This window comes from Sinocyclocheilus anshuiensis, unplaced genomic scaffold, assembly GCF_001515605.1.
Source record: "Sinocyclocheilus anshuiensis isolate Anshui unplaced genomic scaffold, SAMN03320099.WGS_v1.1 scaffold35, whole genome shotgun sequence".
Taxonomy (NCBI): Eukaryota; Metazoa; Chordata; class Actinopteri; order Cypriniformes; family Cyprinidae; genus Sinocyclocheilus; species Sinocyclocheilus anshuiensis.
The window spans coordinates 1,126,067-1,140,860 of NW_015552558.1; the positions used below are offsets into that span (position 1 = coordinate 1,126,067).

At 35.4% G+C, this 14,794-nt stretch overlaps 1 protein-coding gene across 2 annotated transcripts in view; it reads left to right on the top strand.

The window, feature by feature from the left end:
- The window catches only part of atp6v0a1b (ATPase H+ transporting V0 subunit a1b), a 21,519-nt gene that overhangs the window by 2,568 nt on the left and 4,157 nt on the right, over window positions 1–14,794 (top strand). Inside the window, exons 3-20 of one of the 2 annotated variants that reach the window (XM_016455307.1) lie at window positions 603–700; window positions 1,097–1,225; window positions 1,432–1,514; window positions 2,124–2,250; window positions 2,377–2,459; window positions 2,542–2,635; window positions 2,828–3,040; window positions 4,004–4,154; window positions 4,323–4,462; window positions 4,826–4,986; window positions 5,235–5,325; window positions 6,313–6,431; window positions 6,544–6,760; window positions 6,859–6,966; window positions 8,826–9,014; window positions 11,393–11,410; window positions 13,446–13,563; window positions 13,666–13,837. In XM_016455307.1, the coding sequence (XP_016310793.1) occupies window positions 603–700; window positions 1,097–1,225; window positions 1,432–1,514; window positions 2,124–2,250; window positions 2,377–2,459; window positions 2,542–2,635; window positions 2,828–3,040; window positions 4,004–4,154; window positions 4,323–4,462; window positions 4,826–4,986; window positions 5,235–5,325; window positions 6,313–6,431; window positions 6,544–6,760; window positions 6,859–6,966; window positions 8,826–9,014; window positions 11,393–11,410; window positions 13,446–13,563; window positions 13,666–13,837 (2,311 nt within the window). The remainder of the gene's footprint in view (window positions 1–602; window positions 701–1,096; window positions 1,226–1,431; window positions 1,515–2,123; window positions 2,251–2,376; window positions 2,460–2,541; window positions 2,636–2,827; window positions 3,041–4,003; window positions 4,155–4,322; window positions 4,463–4,825; window positions 4,987–5,234; window positions 5,326–6,312; window positions 6,432–6,543; window positions 6,761–6,858; window positions 6,967–8,825; window positions 9,015–11,392; window positions 11,411–13,445; window positions 13,564–13,665; window positions 13,838–14,794) is intronic. The other variant, XM_016455308.1, reaches the window with a different exon arrangement.

Consider the following 14,794-nt stretch of genomic DNA (forward strand, 5'->3'; position numbering starts at 1 on the left):
TATTCCTTTTCACTGCGTCTCATATGTTTTTAAATGCAATCTGTGTGATCGGCTGTTTGTATTAAGCAATTCATAAATACGTGATGCTGTTTTGTTCATAATTGTTTATGCAATTTACGAAATTATATTTGATTTATATGAGTTAATTTAGACGTAATGCACGTTTTTTTATAGACAGTTATTTCCTTGCGTTGTGCTGCATTATATTGCTCATTGTGCCCTCCTGTGGCCTCGGGAAACAAGCCAAAAGTTTAACCTATTTAATCTGCATATAAAACATTAGAAATGAGATATTTGTTTAATTTTTATTTTGTGTTTGACTGTTAAAACAAACAAAAAAAATTGTTGTTTGTCTCAATAAATTGAGTTAATTTAAAAATACAGTGGTTAAATGTAAACATTTTTTTCTATTGCTCTTTGTTTTAAAAAAGGTTATAAAAAATGTCAATAATTATCGATACCGAACGATATGAAACATTATATCATTGATACATTTTTTAACTATATCGCCCAGCCCTAACAAAAACTCACCCTTCTCTGTGAGAAATAATCAAAATTATTGAATATCATTAGTAATTTGGTGCTGGTGTCATGTTCTGCAGGGTTCGTAGAGAAGGAAATTAAGAAAGCCAACATTCCAACAATGGACACTGGTGAGAATCCTGAAGTCCCATTCCCACGAGACATGATTGACCTTGAGGTAATTTTACCCTCTCATGACCTTAATGGAATCATTCTGTCTGAATAAAAATGTTGTCATTCACTCACCCTCATATAGTTCAAAACACATATGCTGTTATTTTTTGTGGAACATAAAAAAAGGCGAAATTTTAAAGAATCTTCATGCAGCTCTGGTGGGGCCAAAACAGTCTGTTTCCATCAGTTTGATGGAAGACTTTTCAGCAATATTCAAACAATTGAACAAAAAAGCACCTTTTAAGCTCTTACCAAACCCTTTCTTCCATCTCATATGTTCACTCAGTGGCAAGGTGTCAGAATTTTCTATACCTGGTTATGGAAACCTTTGGGAATATTTTGATATTTGTATTGTTAGTTTATAATATCCTTAATTTCTATTTATATTATTGATCACTAGGCAACCTTTGAGAAGCTGGAGAATGAGCTGAAGGAAATCAACACTAATCAAGAGGCCCTGAAGAAGAACTTTCTAGAGCTGACAGAACTCAAGCATATCCTCAGACGTACCCAGCAGTTCTTTGATGAGGTCTGGCTGTTCTCGCACAATATGATCACAAACTTCTTAGAGTGTGAGAAGAAAAAAATTGACAAAAATCACCAAGACATTTCAGGTGTTAGTTATTTAACCCTTTGATCCATGATGTCCACTACAGGGGAAAAATCTTTAAAAGCCACTTTATCCATTCACAATGAGATGTTACATAGAAACTACCTTTGACCCTTACCCTTTAGATGGAGGATCCAAATCTTTTGGAAGAATCATCATCTCTGCTGGACCCCAGTGAGGCTGGTCGAGGTGCCCCACTGCGACTGGGGTGAGCTCTAAGATGCTGATATATACTGTATATGTAGCTGATATATATATTATTATATATAGCTGTATATAACTATTCTAATATAATGGTCAGTAATAAAATTAAGATCAAAGAATCAAATTGTAAAGGTAATGTAAAATGTAACTAAAATATAAAATACATAAATTATTTAATTAATATAAAATAAAAGTACCACAATTATTTGAACTGAAAAGCCAATTCCATTCATGTCACATGCTGCTAAACAGCACGTATGGTAAAGGCAGATGAGAACACTTTTAGGCAGATTAGTAATTAACAGATTATTATATTAATAACATTTATTGTTTTACTATTTCTTTTACTATTAATATGGAATTTGAGAGTTTTTGAGTGAGAGATGTTTCTTTCTGTTCACTGTTTTCCCTCACTGTTTAAGAATTTAGTCACTAGATCTCATAAGAAGTGACTTTCATAATTTGGAAGATATTTAGAACATATAATAAAATGGTTTATGATTGTGTGTTTAGGATTTATTAAAGTCCTGTTTATCAAAACCTTTATCTCACACAAAGACAATATGTACACTGTAAAAAATTGTAACATAAAACCTCTGTGTACTCCCTGTAGGTTTGTGGCTGGGGTTATAAACCGGGAGAGAATCCCCACGTTTGAAAGGATGCTGTGGAGAGTCTGCCGTGGAAATGTCTTTTTACGTCAGACAGAGATTGAGGACCCTCTTGAGGACCCCACAACCGTTAGTGTCTATTCTTATTCGAAATTCTTATTCAGTTCAGTTAAGATGTTTGCATTTGACATTTTATATTCCAGCGTCAGCGTGATAAAATATTGATCTGAAGTTATGGGTCTTTGTTCATCACAGGGAGACCAGGTGCACAAATCTGTGTTTATCATCTTCTTCCAAGGAGACCAGCTGAAGAACAGAGTGAAGAAGATCTGTGAAGGGTGCAGCATGGTCTTTTATGATCTTTAATTATGCACATAATTTCATCCAATGCTAATCACAGATTTTAAACTTCATCTCCAGGTTCCGTGCATCTCTGTACCCGTGCCCTGAGACCCCTCAGGAGAGGAAGGAAATGGCATCAGGTGTCAACACCCGCATTGATGACCTCCAGATGGTATGCTGTCCCAAAAAAGTCTTACAGTCAGATTTTTCTCCCATCTGTGCTTTTCTTTTTCTCAACTTAATATTGTTGATTGCATTTAAACTCTGTTTGAACTTGACCTCATAAAACCAAAAATAGCATAAAATGCCCTAACGTATTTCAAATGTTGATCATCCAGTGTTTGATGTGTTTTCAAACATATAGGTACTGAATCAAACAGAAGACCACCGGCAGAGGGTTTTACAGGCTGCTGCGAAAACCATACGTGTGTGGTTCATCAAAGTGAGGAAGATGAAGGCCATTTATCACACTCTGAACCTCTGTAACATCGACGTTACACAGAAATGTTTGATCGCTGAGGTCTGGTGCCCCGTTTCTGACCTTGATTCTATTCAATTCGCTTTGCGGAGGGGAACAGTGAGTAATACTAATCGATATTCATTATAAATGATTTCAGCCACTGAGATGTTATTTCAGCCATTCAATACACAAATGAAAGCAATGAAACAATTTACAATTCACTTGTCATGATATTAAAAACTCATGCTTATATGCTAAAATTATTGAAATTAGTTTTGTAGACTATTTAAATTGTGCTTCTATTTATTATTATTTTTACTATGCTTAAATTGTAATTACATGTAACAATAAATGGATTGGAGCAGATAGTGAAGGAAAAGCATCCAACATACATGTAAACTACTTCAATACTGTTTTAAAACCATGCCAGGATGCACCTCCTGAAGTTGATTGTATTTCAGTTTGTGTTATTTTATAGATTATGTGATTTTACTATTGTGTGGATATAATGTGGATATACATGACTTTACTATATTTGTGGAAATATTGCTAAAATGAGTATATGTGATTGGCAGTGTACTTTAAAGGTTACACTTTATTTTAGAAACTGCAATTACATGTCAACTACTTAGAGCAGGGTTCCTCAAATCTTGCCCTGGAGTGCCAATGCGCTGCAGAGTTTAGCTCCAACCCTGATCAAACTCACCTACCTGTGATTTTCTAATGATCCTGAAGACATTGATTAGCATGCTCAGGTGATTTTGATTAGGGTTAGAGCTAAACTCTGCAGGAAAGTGGATTTCGTGGGCCAGATTTGAGGATCCCTGACTTAGAGTATTAGTAGACTGTTCGGGTTAATAGAGTAAGTTGACAAGTACTTGCTAAGTTACTTATAGTCAGTAGAATGTCTGTTAGGGGACCATCAAAGCAGATATTAAGAAGACAGTGTATGAGAAGTTTCAGAATGTTAGTAGCATGTCTAAAGGGGACTGTCAAAATAAAGTATTACCACACTGTAAATGTAATAATACTACAATGGTAATAATGACAATTTAATCAAGTTTTTTTTTTTTAATGTAGGAACGGAGTGGCTCCACAGTTCCCTCCATCTTGAACCGAATGCAGACCAAACAGACTCCACCTACTTACAACAAGACCAACAAGTTCACCTCGGGTTTCCAGAACATTGTGGATGCTTACGGTATTGGAACATACAGAGAGATCAATCCAGGTACCAACACAGAAAATATAACAAAAACATCTTTATAAGATTTTGAAAACAACCATACTTTTACTATTTGGTTTACCAATGTGCAGTCCACTTTTTCTCAGGTAATAAATTATAACTTAGTTTTTTTAACACATGTATGATTGGATTTTTCTGTTTTGTTTCTTGCAGCTCCATACACAATCATTACATTCCCGTTCCTGTTTGCTGTCATGTTTGGGGACATGGGTCATGGAGTGCTGATGACATGTGCGGCACTTTATCTGGTCATCAGAGAGAGCCGCCTGCTCGCGCAGAAGAGTGACAATGAGGTCTCAGCTGATCAATAATTATTACATTTAAGAAATATAAAATTTGGTGGTTTTAGTGTACTTCTAAATGTTAAAAATGAACCTTTAGAAGATATAAAAAATTAACATTTGTACATTCACATTTATAATACAGACAGTTGACTATTTAAAAAAAAAGGACATTTAAGGCAATCAAACCAATACATGAAGTCTTTAACATACAATTACATAATATAACAAGATATCATAGTGTAATCATGAAGTCAAATTCAGAGGTGCAAAATTGGTATGAATATTTATGATGTTATTTGAGGATTGTTCATAAATGTAAAAGTCATAAATGTCTAACCTTAGTTTTTATTTTCTCTCCCCTCTTGTGTGTAGATGTTTAGCATGATTTTTGCGGGACGCTACATCATTCTTTTGATGGGGATATTCTCAGTCTACACCGGATTGATCTACAATGACTGCTTCTCCAAATCCCTCAACATGTTCGGCTCAAGCTGGAGTGTGCGGCCCATGTTTTTCCCTAAGGGAAACTGGACGTAAGTTCACAAAATGACATCAGTAAAACAGTTAGAATATAATCAAACAACATCAGCAATCGTACAATCTTAATTTGATTGTCAAATGAATTTATAATGAAAATAACAAAAAGCAAAACATTAAAACAACATGTAAAATACAGCGTCTCATCTCATTTGTACTGCTGAAAAGCAATTATTATATCCTGACTAACATTCACTTTTTAACGAATGTGATAATCTGCTATTTCTATCTTATGTATTTGTAGGTTTGAGACTCTGGATGGTAACTCAGTTCTTCAGTTAGACCCTGCTGTTCCTGGCGTGTTTGGTGGCCCTTATCCCCTGGGCATCGACCCCGTATGTATCACAAAACTCATTCATGCAGTATACACAAAGACATGCAGAGACAGCTTAGACAAATAAATTAATTCACACCTCAGACACATTTTTACATCATGCATTTTTACTGCAGTGCCCGCATTGTATGTTGACAAAATTCAGCATAAGTGTACACAAATAAGGTGCTTGAAACAGAATGTGATGTTCATAATCTTTTGTAGTGCTTTAAATAAGCACAATTAACAGTATTGTATAGTACTGTACATAACACATGTTAAGTACTTATTTATCATTTGAACTGTATTGTGATAGCCAACATTACTTTTAAAATTATTACTAAATTGCAACATCATAATTACAAACATGTAATTATAAATATATTTATAGAAATAGAAATTACAAATTGCATACATATTATATATAGTTTAATTTAAAATAAATAATTGTCAGTACATCTGGCAGTACAGTTTAACCATATCTCAAAGGCAAATATAATTAAGAAATTACACACATAGTTGTATTTAATATAAATTCACGTTTTCATTTTATTTCAACAACATGCAATTAAGTGTCCAAAAGCATTACATACAGTTTTCACTTAAGTATATCTATTACATTATTTCTGTAATTAGTCATCTTTTTTCAAAAATATGCTAAAATTTACTTCTTTTTCACAAAAGGAATTAAAGGAAAGAGGATTAGAGGCCTTTTACATAGAATCTGGTCTTTGAGTGTAGACAGAATGGGACAGAATATGTCTTCAGACATTTTTGTAAAAGTTGAGAGAAAAACACCTTGTCAGACAACATTTTTTTTATGCTGTATTGCATATGTGCAAAGACCCAATAATTACCAAAAAGCACAAATGAGACCACCTCTTCCTCTGTACTTTTACATTGTTATGTGTAGTATTATAAACGACCAAAATAGTTCTTCAGTTCAAATGATAACAAATCTACAGAGATGCTGTTATAAGATGCTGTTCTACTAATACTTCTCTTTTAGATTTGGAATATTGCCACAAATAAGCTGACATTCCTGAACTCATTCAAGATGAAGATGTCTGTAGTCCTGGGTGTCATTCACATGCTGTTTGGAATCACGCTGTCCCTCTTCAATCACCTGTAAGTGTGTGTTCAAATGTGTGCGTGTGAAGTAGCTAGTGTACGAATTAATGACAGGGAATTGTCATTTCATGTATTGTTCTAACTACAGATTTTTTCATGTGTCTCACAGTTACTTCAAGAAACCTCTAAACATTTTCCTGGGTTTCATTCCTGAGATTGTGTTCATGAGCAGTCTGTTTGGTTATCTGATCCTGCTCATCTTCTACAAGTGGACGGCTTACGATGCAGCGACATCTAAAGATGCTCCCAGTCTTCTGATCGCCTTCATCAATATGTGTCTTTTCAACTACAATGATCCTACCAACAAACCCTTGTACAGAGGACAGGTACCACACATTTACAGAAAAAAAATAGTTGTAGGTGGATGGAAGTCTGATTAGAATCAGATAGAATTTTGGTCGGATCTCTTTCTATGTGTGCATAGGTGGGGATTCAGTCTCTGTTGGTGGTGATAGCTCTGGCGTGTGTGCCCTGTATGCTGGTGGTGAAGACTATGGTCCTGCGCCGTCAGCACCTGTGGAAGAAGCACCTGGTATGTTTATTTACTCTAATCAAAATCAGCCAAACGTCATCTTTCTCTTTCATTGTATGTCATTAATTCAGAGAGCGTGATACTGAAGTGGAATGTTGAAAGTGTTTGTTTTGTTTCATTGTCCATGATAAACGCAGACTACATAAATATTAGTAGATATGACAAACAAACAGTCTTCTGATATTGGGGTTTGGAGTTATAGACTGTGAACATTGTGTTTCCTCAGATGTTTTTAACAGCATGCCATGGGACAAAGCCAAGTATAACACCTTCACTGAATTTCTTCATAAATGTATATCTTGTGTGTATATATGTGTGTTTGATAGAGTAGAATTGTGCATGATTTTTCATCTGTTTAGGTAGGCTCACATGAGATTATGAAGGAGGAGGCAACTCTAATTTGGCCCAATGGGGCACCTACCATGCTGCAAGGCTTTACAGCAGGTTTAAGATTGTTTAGAATAGTTAGATAAAAGATAATAGGTAATATATTACTTGTGTTCAATTCACATGACAGTTTTAATCAATAGAAAGTACTGATGTTCTCAAAATTATGAAATATTTGATGATTGATGATGATGATTTTTTTTTTTTGTTGAGAAAAATACTAATCATTTTAAGATTAGAGTGGAAAGACACTCTGGAGAACAAAGATTTTTTTTTTACCATAATGCACAGGGGCATCTCTACAGTTTTTTTTAGTGATACAGCTAATAAGGCTGAAGTTCATCATAATGTGGAACTAGTATCAGTTCTTGTTGAAATCAGGAAAAATCTGTCAAATTCATCAGGATGGATTTTAAATTTTGTAAATCCATCTTGAAAGTGGCAAAAATGCCCCAGAGACTATTAATGTTTTTGTTTTGTTTTAACCTTTAAAGGAATAATTCACCCAAAAACGATTTGAAAAAATACTCATTCTCAGGCCAGCCAAGTTGTTGATGAGTCTATTCCTTCATATGAACAGTTTTAGAGAAATTGAGCATTACATCACTTGCTCACCAACGGATCCTCTTCAGTGAATGGGTGCCGTCAGAATGAGTCAGAGTTCGAACAGCTGAAAAAAAATAAAAAGAATTTTAGGTGAGCTATCCCTTTAACTTTTGATATACAGTAAAAGTGTAGTTAAAGGGATAGTTCACCCAAAAATTTGATGTTTATCTGCTTACCCCCAGGGCATCCAAGATGTAGGTGACTTTGTTTCTTCAGTAGAACACAAACGGAGATTTTTAAGTCAAACCAAACCGTTGCAGTCTGTCAGTCCTATAATGTCAGTGGATGGGAATCACGGCTTTGAGAGTCATAAAACATACACAAACAAAACCAAATTAAACCCTGCGGCTCGTGATGATACATTGATGTGAAAAGACACAAAACGATCGGTCTGTGCAAGAAACTGAACAGTATTTATATTGTTTTTTACCTCTGATTTTCACCGCAATGTCTGAACTGTCCTGTGCGGGATCGCGTCTTCTTCTTCTTGCTTTACGGCAGATTGCATACTTATAAGTGCATTACCGCCACCTATCTCTCAAATGGACCATTGACACTCTATCTACAATCTCAATTGGGAGTGTCAATGGTCCATTTGAGAGATAGGTGGTGGTAATGCACTAAGAAGTCTGCGAAAGTGCACTAATAAAAATACCCTTGAAAATCAGTGTCAGAGGACACAAATTTTCCCTTAAGTTTCCTTTAAGTTACTTTAGTTCATTTCTGATACAGGCCCAGCTACATTGCGATTGACAGGTGTAGCTCCATTGTGTTTGGTAGGTGCCCCAAACAGCTGTACGAAACACAGCATACACTCAGACGGCCCATGGCGTGCTGATAGCCACACAGACCTTGTTTGTATTTAGTCCCAGATGAGGGAGGCAAGACCTGCAAAGAATCTAGAAACTTTAGAGCAGACAGGCTCACCCACCGGACTCACCCAACAGGGCACGCAGAAGTTCGGTGGCGTCCGGATCGGAAACGGGCCTACAGAGGATGAGGCGGAGATCATTGACCACGACCAGCTCTCGCAGCACTCAGAGGAAGGAGATGAGGTGGGTGGAGTCTGTGCTGTCAGCCAGTGGTACGTGACATATGGATTTATTTGAATTGGGAACATCACTCTAATAATGTTTTTTTCTGATATTTATTGGTGCATATTTCTCACACACATAAAAATACAACCTAATCACAACAGCTTAGAAACATTTTGATGGCACACAGAAAGACATTGTTAGAGTGATGTTTTCTTGTGAGATGTTGTAGTTTGTGGTAAAGAAACCATGGTTTATATACTACCAATGTTTTAAGTGTATCTGCTTAGACAGAAAGACTGATTAAAGGATTGTTATCCTACAGTAATTTGAGAAATGTAAACAGAGGAGTAACTTCTCACTGAGTCTCTGTGAGCAGTCTGACTCACCCGCTCCAAACATACCCACCACTGGAATGTGCAAAATATTTTCATCCTCTGTCTTAACTTTTGACATTGCCCTGAACCCTGTGTTCCATCATGTGCTGAGCAGATTGAAAAAATACACTTGAATTAATTAAAAGCTGCTTTCTTGGTAGCATAATATTTTAGATAGGGTGAATCTCATGAAACCTGTCATGAATATTTCCAAATAATATTTTACACCAGAATCAATAAAAAATACATAGTTATATTTTGCATAAAGAAAATGAAGCATGTTTTTAAGACCATTAAGATTGTTTTTTATTAAGTATTTTACTCTTAAGTTCTAATTACTCTAATGCTAAAAAATATTTTAATTGGGAAGTGTTTATATTTTATAGTAGCATTTGTTGTAATACCTGATTCAAATAAAGTTTATTGTATTACATTGTTTTACTGTAATGTAGTAAAAATATATTACAGTCATGGGAATCATCATTGATAAAAATAAAACCAGATCCATTACAGCTGCAATAAGAAAAGGGCTTTATTGTTATAAAAATAATGTCACAATGCAAACAAATCTTAATACTTATATAAATATATTACTTAAATATACTTAAATACTTATAGTATAATGCTTAATAAAAATTAAACTAAATAGCAAAAGTTGGTGTGACTTAGACGTTTTCTTGAGATTCAACCTATTAGATGTTTTTGTGAGCACGCATCTTGACAATTTGAACAAGTAACACATTTATGTAATTAGGGGTTCAAGCACGTAGCGCTGAAACCCTATTGTAATTGTTAGGATTTTTATTATTATTATTCCGACGTAAAACTGATTGTGCAGACCAAACCGTAAGGCCTAGAGACTTGAAACCAGGCCAGATGGTGGGTCTCAATGTAGGGGAGAGCCTGACAAGGTATGACCCCGATTGGCCAATAGGGGGCGCTACAGCAATCAACAACACGAAACTGCTCATAACTCCTAGACTGTTTGACCGTTATCATTGGAATCCTTGGCTCAAGACGAACAAAACGTACTGTATATCTCTGATTTAATTTCCGCCATTTTGAATTTTCTGAAAAATCTGCTTTTTCGAACTCCTCATAGGCCGTTTGTCTGATTCACTAGAAACTTGCTATACATCATCTAGAGACCTTCCTGGTCAAAAGAATTTTGATCGGTGATTCACTCGTGACGGGACGCAAAAAGGTTCGAAGTAGGCAGGGCCACTTTCACTTAAATGGTTATAACTCTTGAATGAAATTAGATATTTTCACCAAACTTGTCATACTCATGTACGAGCCTATAAATCTTAAATGCTTTTGTGTCGGCCTAGACCCTAACACCATAGATGGCATAAAGGTCTTAATACGCTTGAACCCCGATAAATGCTGCTTGCAGCTTTAATTTTATTTATTATTAAATGTTAGTGTCATCACTATTATTGATGTGTGGTCTGTTTAAAACACAATGGAAACAGAAAGTTAGCTATATGATGATTCAATGATTTTGGAATGCACTGAAGTTTTGAAACTTGTTTTGAAACAGTGATTATTTATGGCCATCCGAATTGAATCTTTCTGTAATTTATTATTATGAGTAACATGATGAGTTATGACTGAGGTGAAGGTCTGTGGTATTACTCACACATGGCATTAATTGTTCGTGGTGAAAGAGGATTCCATAGATCCTCGTCTACTGAGATGGAAAAATTTTGTATGAGTGTAAAGTGCAAACATAAGGACAGGATCCAGCATGCACATATCAGAATATTGAATAATAGTAGTCTATCAGTGCTTGGTGCACGTGTGCCAGAGTTAAAGAGAATACTACACACATTACACACTTGCTAAAGAATGGGTTTCCTAACAGATTGCTTTCTTTGTCTGATCTGTAACCTTTGACCTGCTTTACGTATCATTCTCATTGGTATGCATTAACATTTCATGCAATTAATTTCACATGAATTAGAAACATTAATACTGTTCTCTCTGATTTATCTAAAACACTGTTCTCTACTTTTCAAGCATTCAGAGGAAGAACCGGTAAGAGAATTTTCTGTATTGTTCTGTTACTTTTGCATTTACATAATCTTTTTTGATAAATCATTATATAAATTCTTCATGGAAAGAATTCATAATAAATATTTGTTCAAATGCATTTTATTTAAATGAACAGCTTATAAATAGATGATGTATGTAAATATAAAATATACTCAAAATAAGTAATTTCATAATTTTCTCAAAATATTCAGTGCAATCAAACAGTGAAAACATTGTTAAATTGTTTTGAATGTACATGTAGGTTGATGAAAAGGTCATTCGTGACCCAGCTTATAAATAGATGATGTATGTAAATATAAAATATACTCAAAATAAGTAATTTAATAATTTTCTCAAAATATTCAGTGCAATCAAACAGTGAAAACATTGTTAAATTGTTTTGAATGTACATGTAGGTTGATGAAAAGGTCATTCGTGACACACTGCAGTTTCTTATTTCTATACATGATTGTTAGAATTATGTAATATCCTTGATATTGTGTTATTGAGTTAATGCACACTAGTGTAATCTATGCACTATGTCACTCAATAACCTTGGCTTTCTGGTTCCTATTATATCCTGGTAACACACCTCTGCTGTAGAACAATGAGTGTGTTACGTCAGGGTTTCCATGATGGCTTCTGAACCATTCGACACTCTTAACAATAGAGTCAAGTGGAAAAGGGAAACCAGCCTCTGCCAAGCCAAACTTTACAAGACTTTACAAGTGGGAAGAATCAGTCCTATCTTTTCCCTCTTGATAAACACACCTGATATCGGTGCTCCTTCAATTATTATTATTTTTTTTTTATGCTGAGTAAAACTTATTTCTATTGAACCTAATCTTTGACCACCTAAGCACCCTGGACATGTTGGTGGACTCAAGTGCTGTCCATTCATTTAGGCCATGTTCAGATAGATTTTTTTTTTTTGTTCATAACAAACCACATGGAATCTGATCTTTTCGATTCTAATTTGGGCCACTTCCATATATGGGAATTCGTGCAACTTTTGTGACACTCTAGATCAACATTTATCACAATCTAAATATTTTACATAACATAGGTCCTTGGTCACTTGGTTAATATGGAAGACAGCTGCAAAGTTAGTCAGTGGGGGACAGTGAGGTGTTAGAAGTCATAAATATTACAGTAACAGCTCTATACAAGCCAAACTTTTTTCAAAATGTAAATGCGAAAAACATCCTCATCCTCGTTGCCTGTGCACAAAATTGTTGGCGTCAGTTACATTAATTACATTATATAAATAGACAAACAAAAAAATTGGATATGAGCATTAAATGAGAATGAGAATTGAGCACTAAGGCTTGCAATGTAGCCTGTCCGTTTCCAGTTATCTCTAGTGTTTTTTGTTTTTTTTTCATACAGTTTTGGGTTTGTGCACCCCTGGAAACCATTTCATACATACATTTCATTCATATAGCATGCATAAGCATGTACATAGTATGTATCTGTAAAGCCAGTAAACATTTCCATCCATCTATTTTCCAAACCACTTATCCATAGGGTCTGGATGGCCAGTCAGTTGCAGCACTCTGCATATATTATAAAATAAACTTTCAGTAAAGACTTTTCATAGAACAGTGTTTTTGTACATACACTGCTCATGACTTGACAGAAGGGGATCTGTGATCTTTAGATGGAAAATTAAAAAAACATGCTTGTCACTCTGTAATCTCTCTGGACTGTTAAAAGACAGGAAAAAGATCACTGACATCACAATCACAGCTCTATTGTTCTCAACACTAATGACACCATGCATCTTACATCTTACACAGTATGAAAATATTATGATGGAAAGTGAAGATGAATTACAGAGCCAGTGCTCCTTAATAGAAGAGTGCTGTTTTCTACTGCTCGTTTATCATTTCTTAATCAGATAACACTTTACTAGCCACATTTGCATAAAACTTGGCTTCAGTTTAAGAAGCTTCCAGTAGAAGATGGATTGGATCCTACGTTGAAAGATCATAATTGACCCTTTCCTGTATTTTTTTTTTGTTGTTGTTGTCTGTAGTTTAACTTTGGAGATGTGGCTGTTCATCAGGCCATTCACACTATAGAGTACTGTCTGGGCTGCATCTCCAACACTGCCTCATACCTGCGGCTCTGGGCCCTTAGTTTGGCTCATGCTCGTAAGTTCATATACACACACAATCACACACACACGCATGCACACACAAATATTCACAACACAGGCTCATTCAAATTTAACTCACTCATTGTCTGTCTATCAGAGTTGTCTGAGGTTCTTTGGGGAATGGTGATGCATCTTGGACTGTCCTCGAGGAGTGGTGGTGGATTCTTTGGCCTGTCGATCATTTTCTCTGCCTTTGCCATGCTAACAGTGTGCATCTTACTCATCATGGAGGGACTGTCTGCATTCCTGCATGCTCTGCGCTTGCATTGGTGAGATAAACACACACATCAACACACAGGGCTGTAATTTACCAGTGCAACCACACAAATTAATTTAAACAATTCATCTTTAACATTTTTATAGACATTTTGAAGACTTCACCCAAAAAAATACCATTTGAGCTATACATCTAGTTCAGTCATGAAACTCTAGATGGGTCTTCTGATAGGTCTTCTTCATGCAATATGTTAGCAATCGCATCATTTATTACACAGCACAAGCTGAATAGCCTCTGTTCATTCTACAGCTAATAAGATTGTTTGCTCAGCATTTAAATAGTCTGGTTCAGTGTTCACTGTATACTAGTTCTGCCAGTATGCTATCAGAGTTTCTCTGAAACCCACCACCTCCACCAGCTCCACCTGTCTACATCTGCTATGGTATTTATGTATGCCTATTTATGCAGCAGCAACATCATATCTTACATGCTCACAGCAGCGTGTCTGTGTATCTGTTGGCAGTAGCAAGTCATATTTGCTCTACAGCAGCATTTGTAGCAGATCTACTCTGCAAAGACGAAATACATTAAAATTGTCATATCCAATAACATGCAAAAACTTGAAGAAAAAAGTTGTCTCTTCTAAAACTGTTTTGTTTTACAATCACTCTATCCTTGACACTCTTTTCTGTTAAGATCTTAATGTGTAGATTATGTCATACTTCTGCTACAGAGGGAAAGAATGTGAAGAGGAAAGGTAAACATATCACTGCCTCTCAAGAATAACTTGTTTTGATAATGATTTTACAATGCAGAAGTGTGTGTGTGTGTGTGTGTGTGTGTGTGTGTGTATATAAATATATATAGACGAACACATTTTAGTTTTAGGTTTTAGGACAACTTGAATGAAAGGTTTTGATACACTTCAAATGTTGGCCACTAGGGATGTAACGATTAACCGCGAGCCAGTTGAAAATCGATTCAAATATGTGACGATTCAAATCAGTTG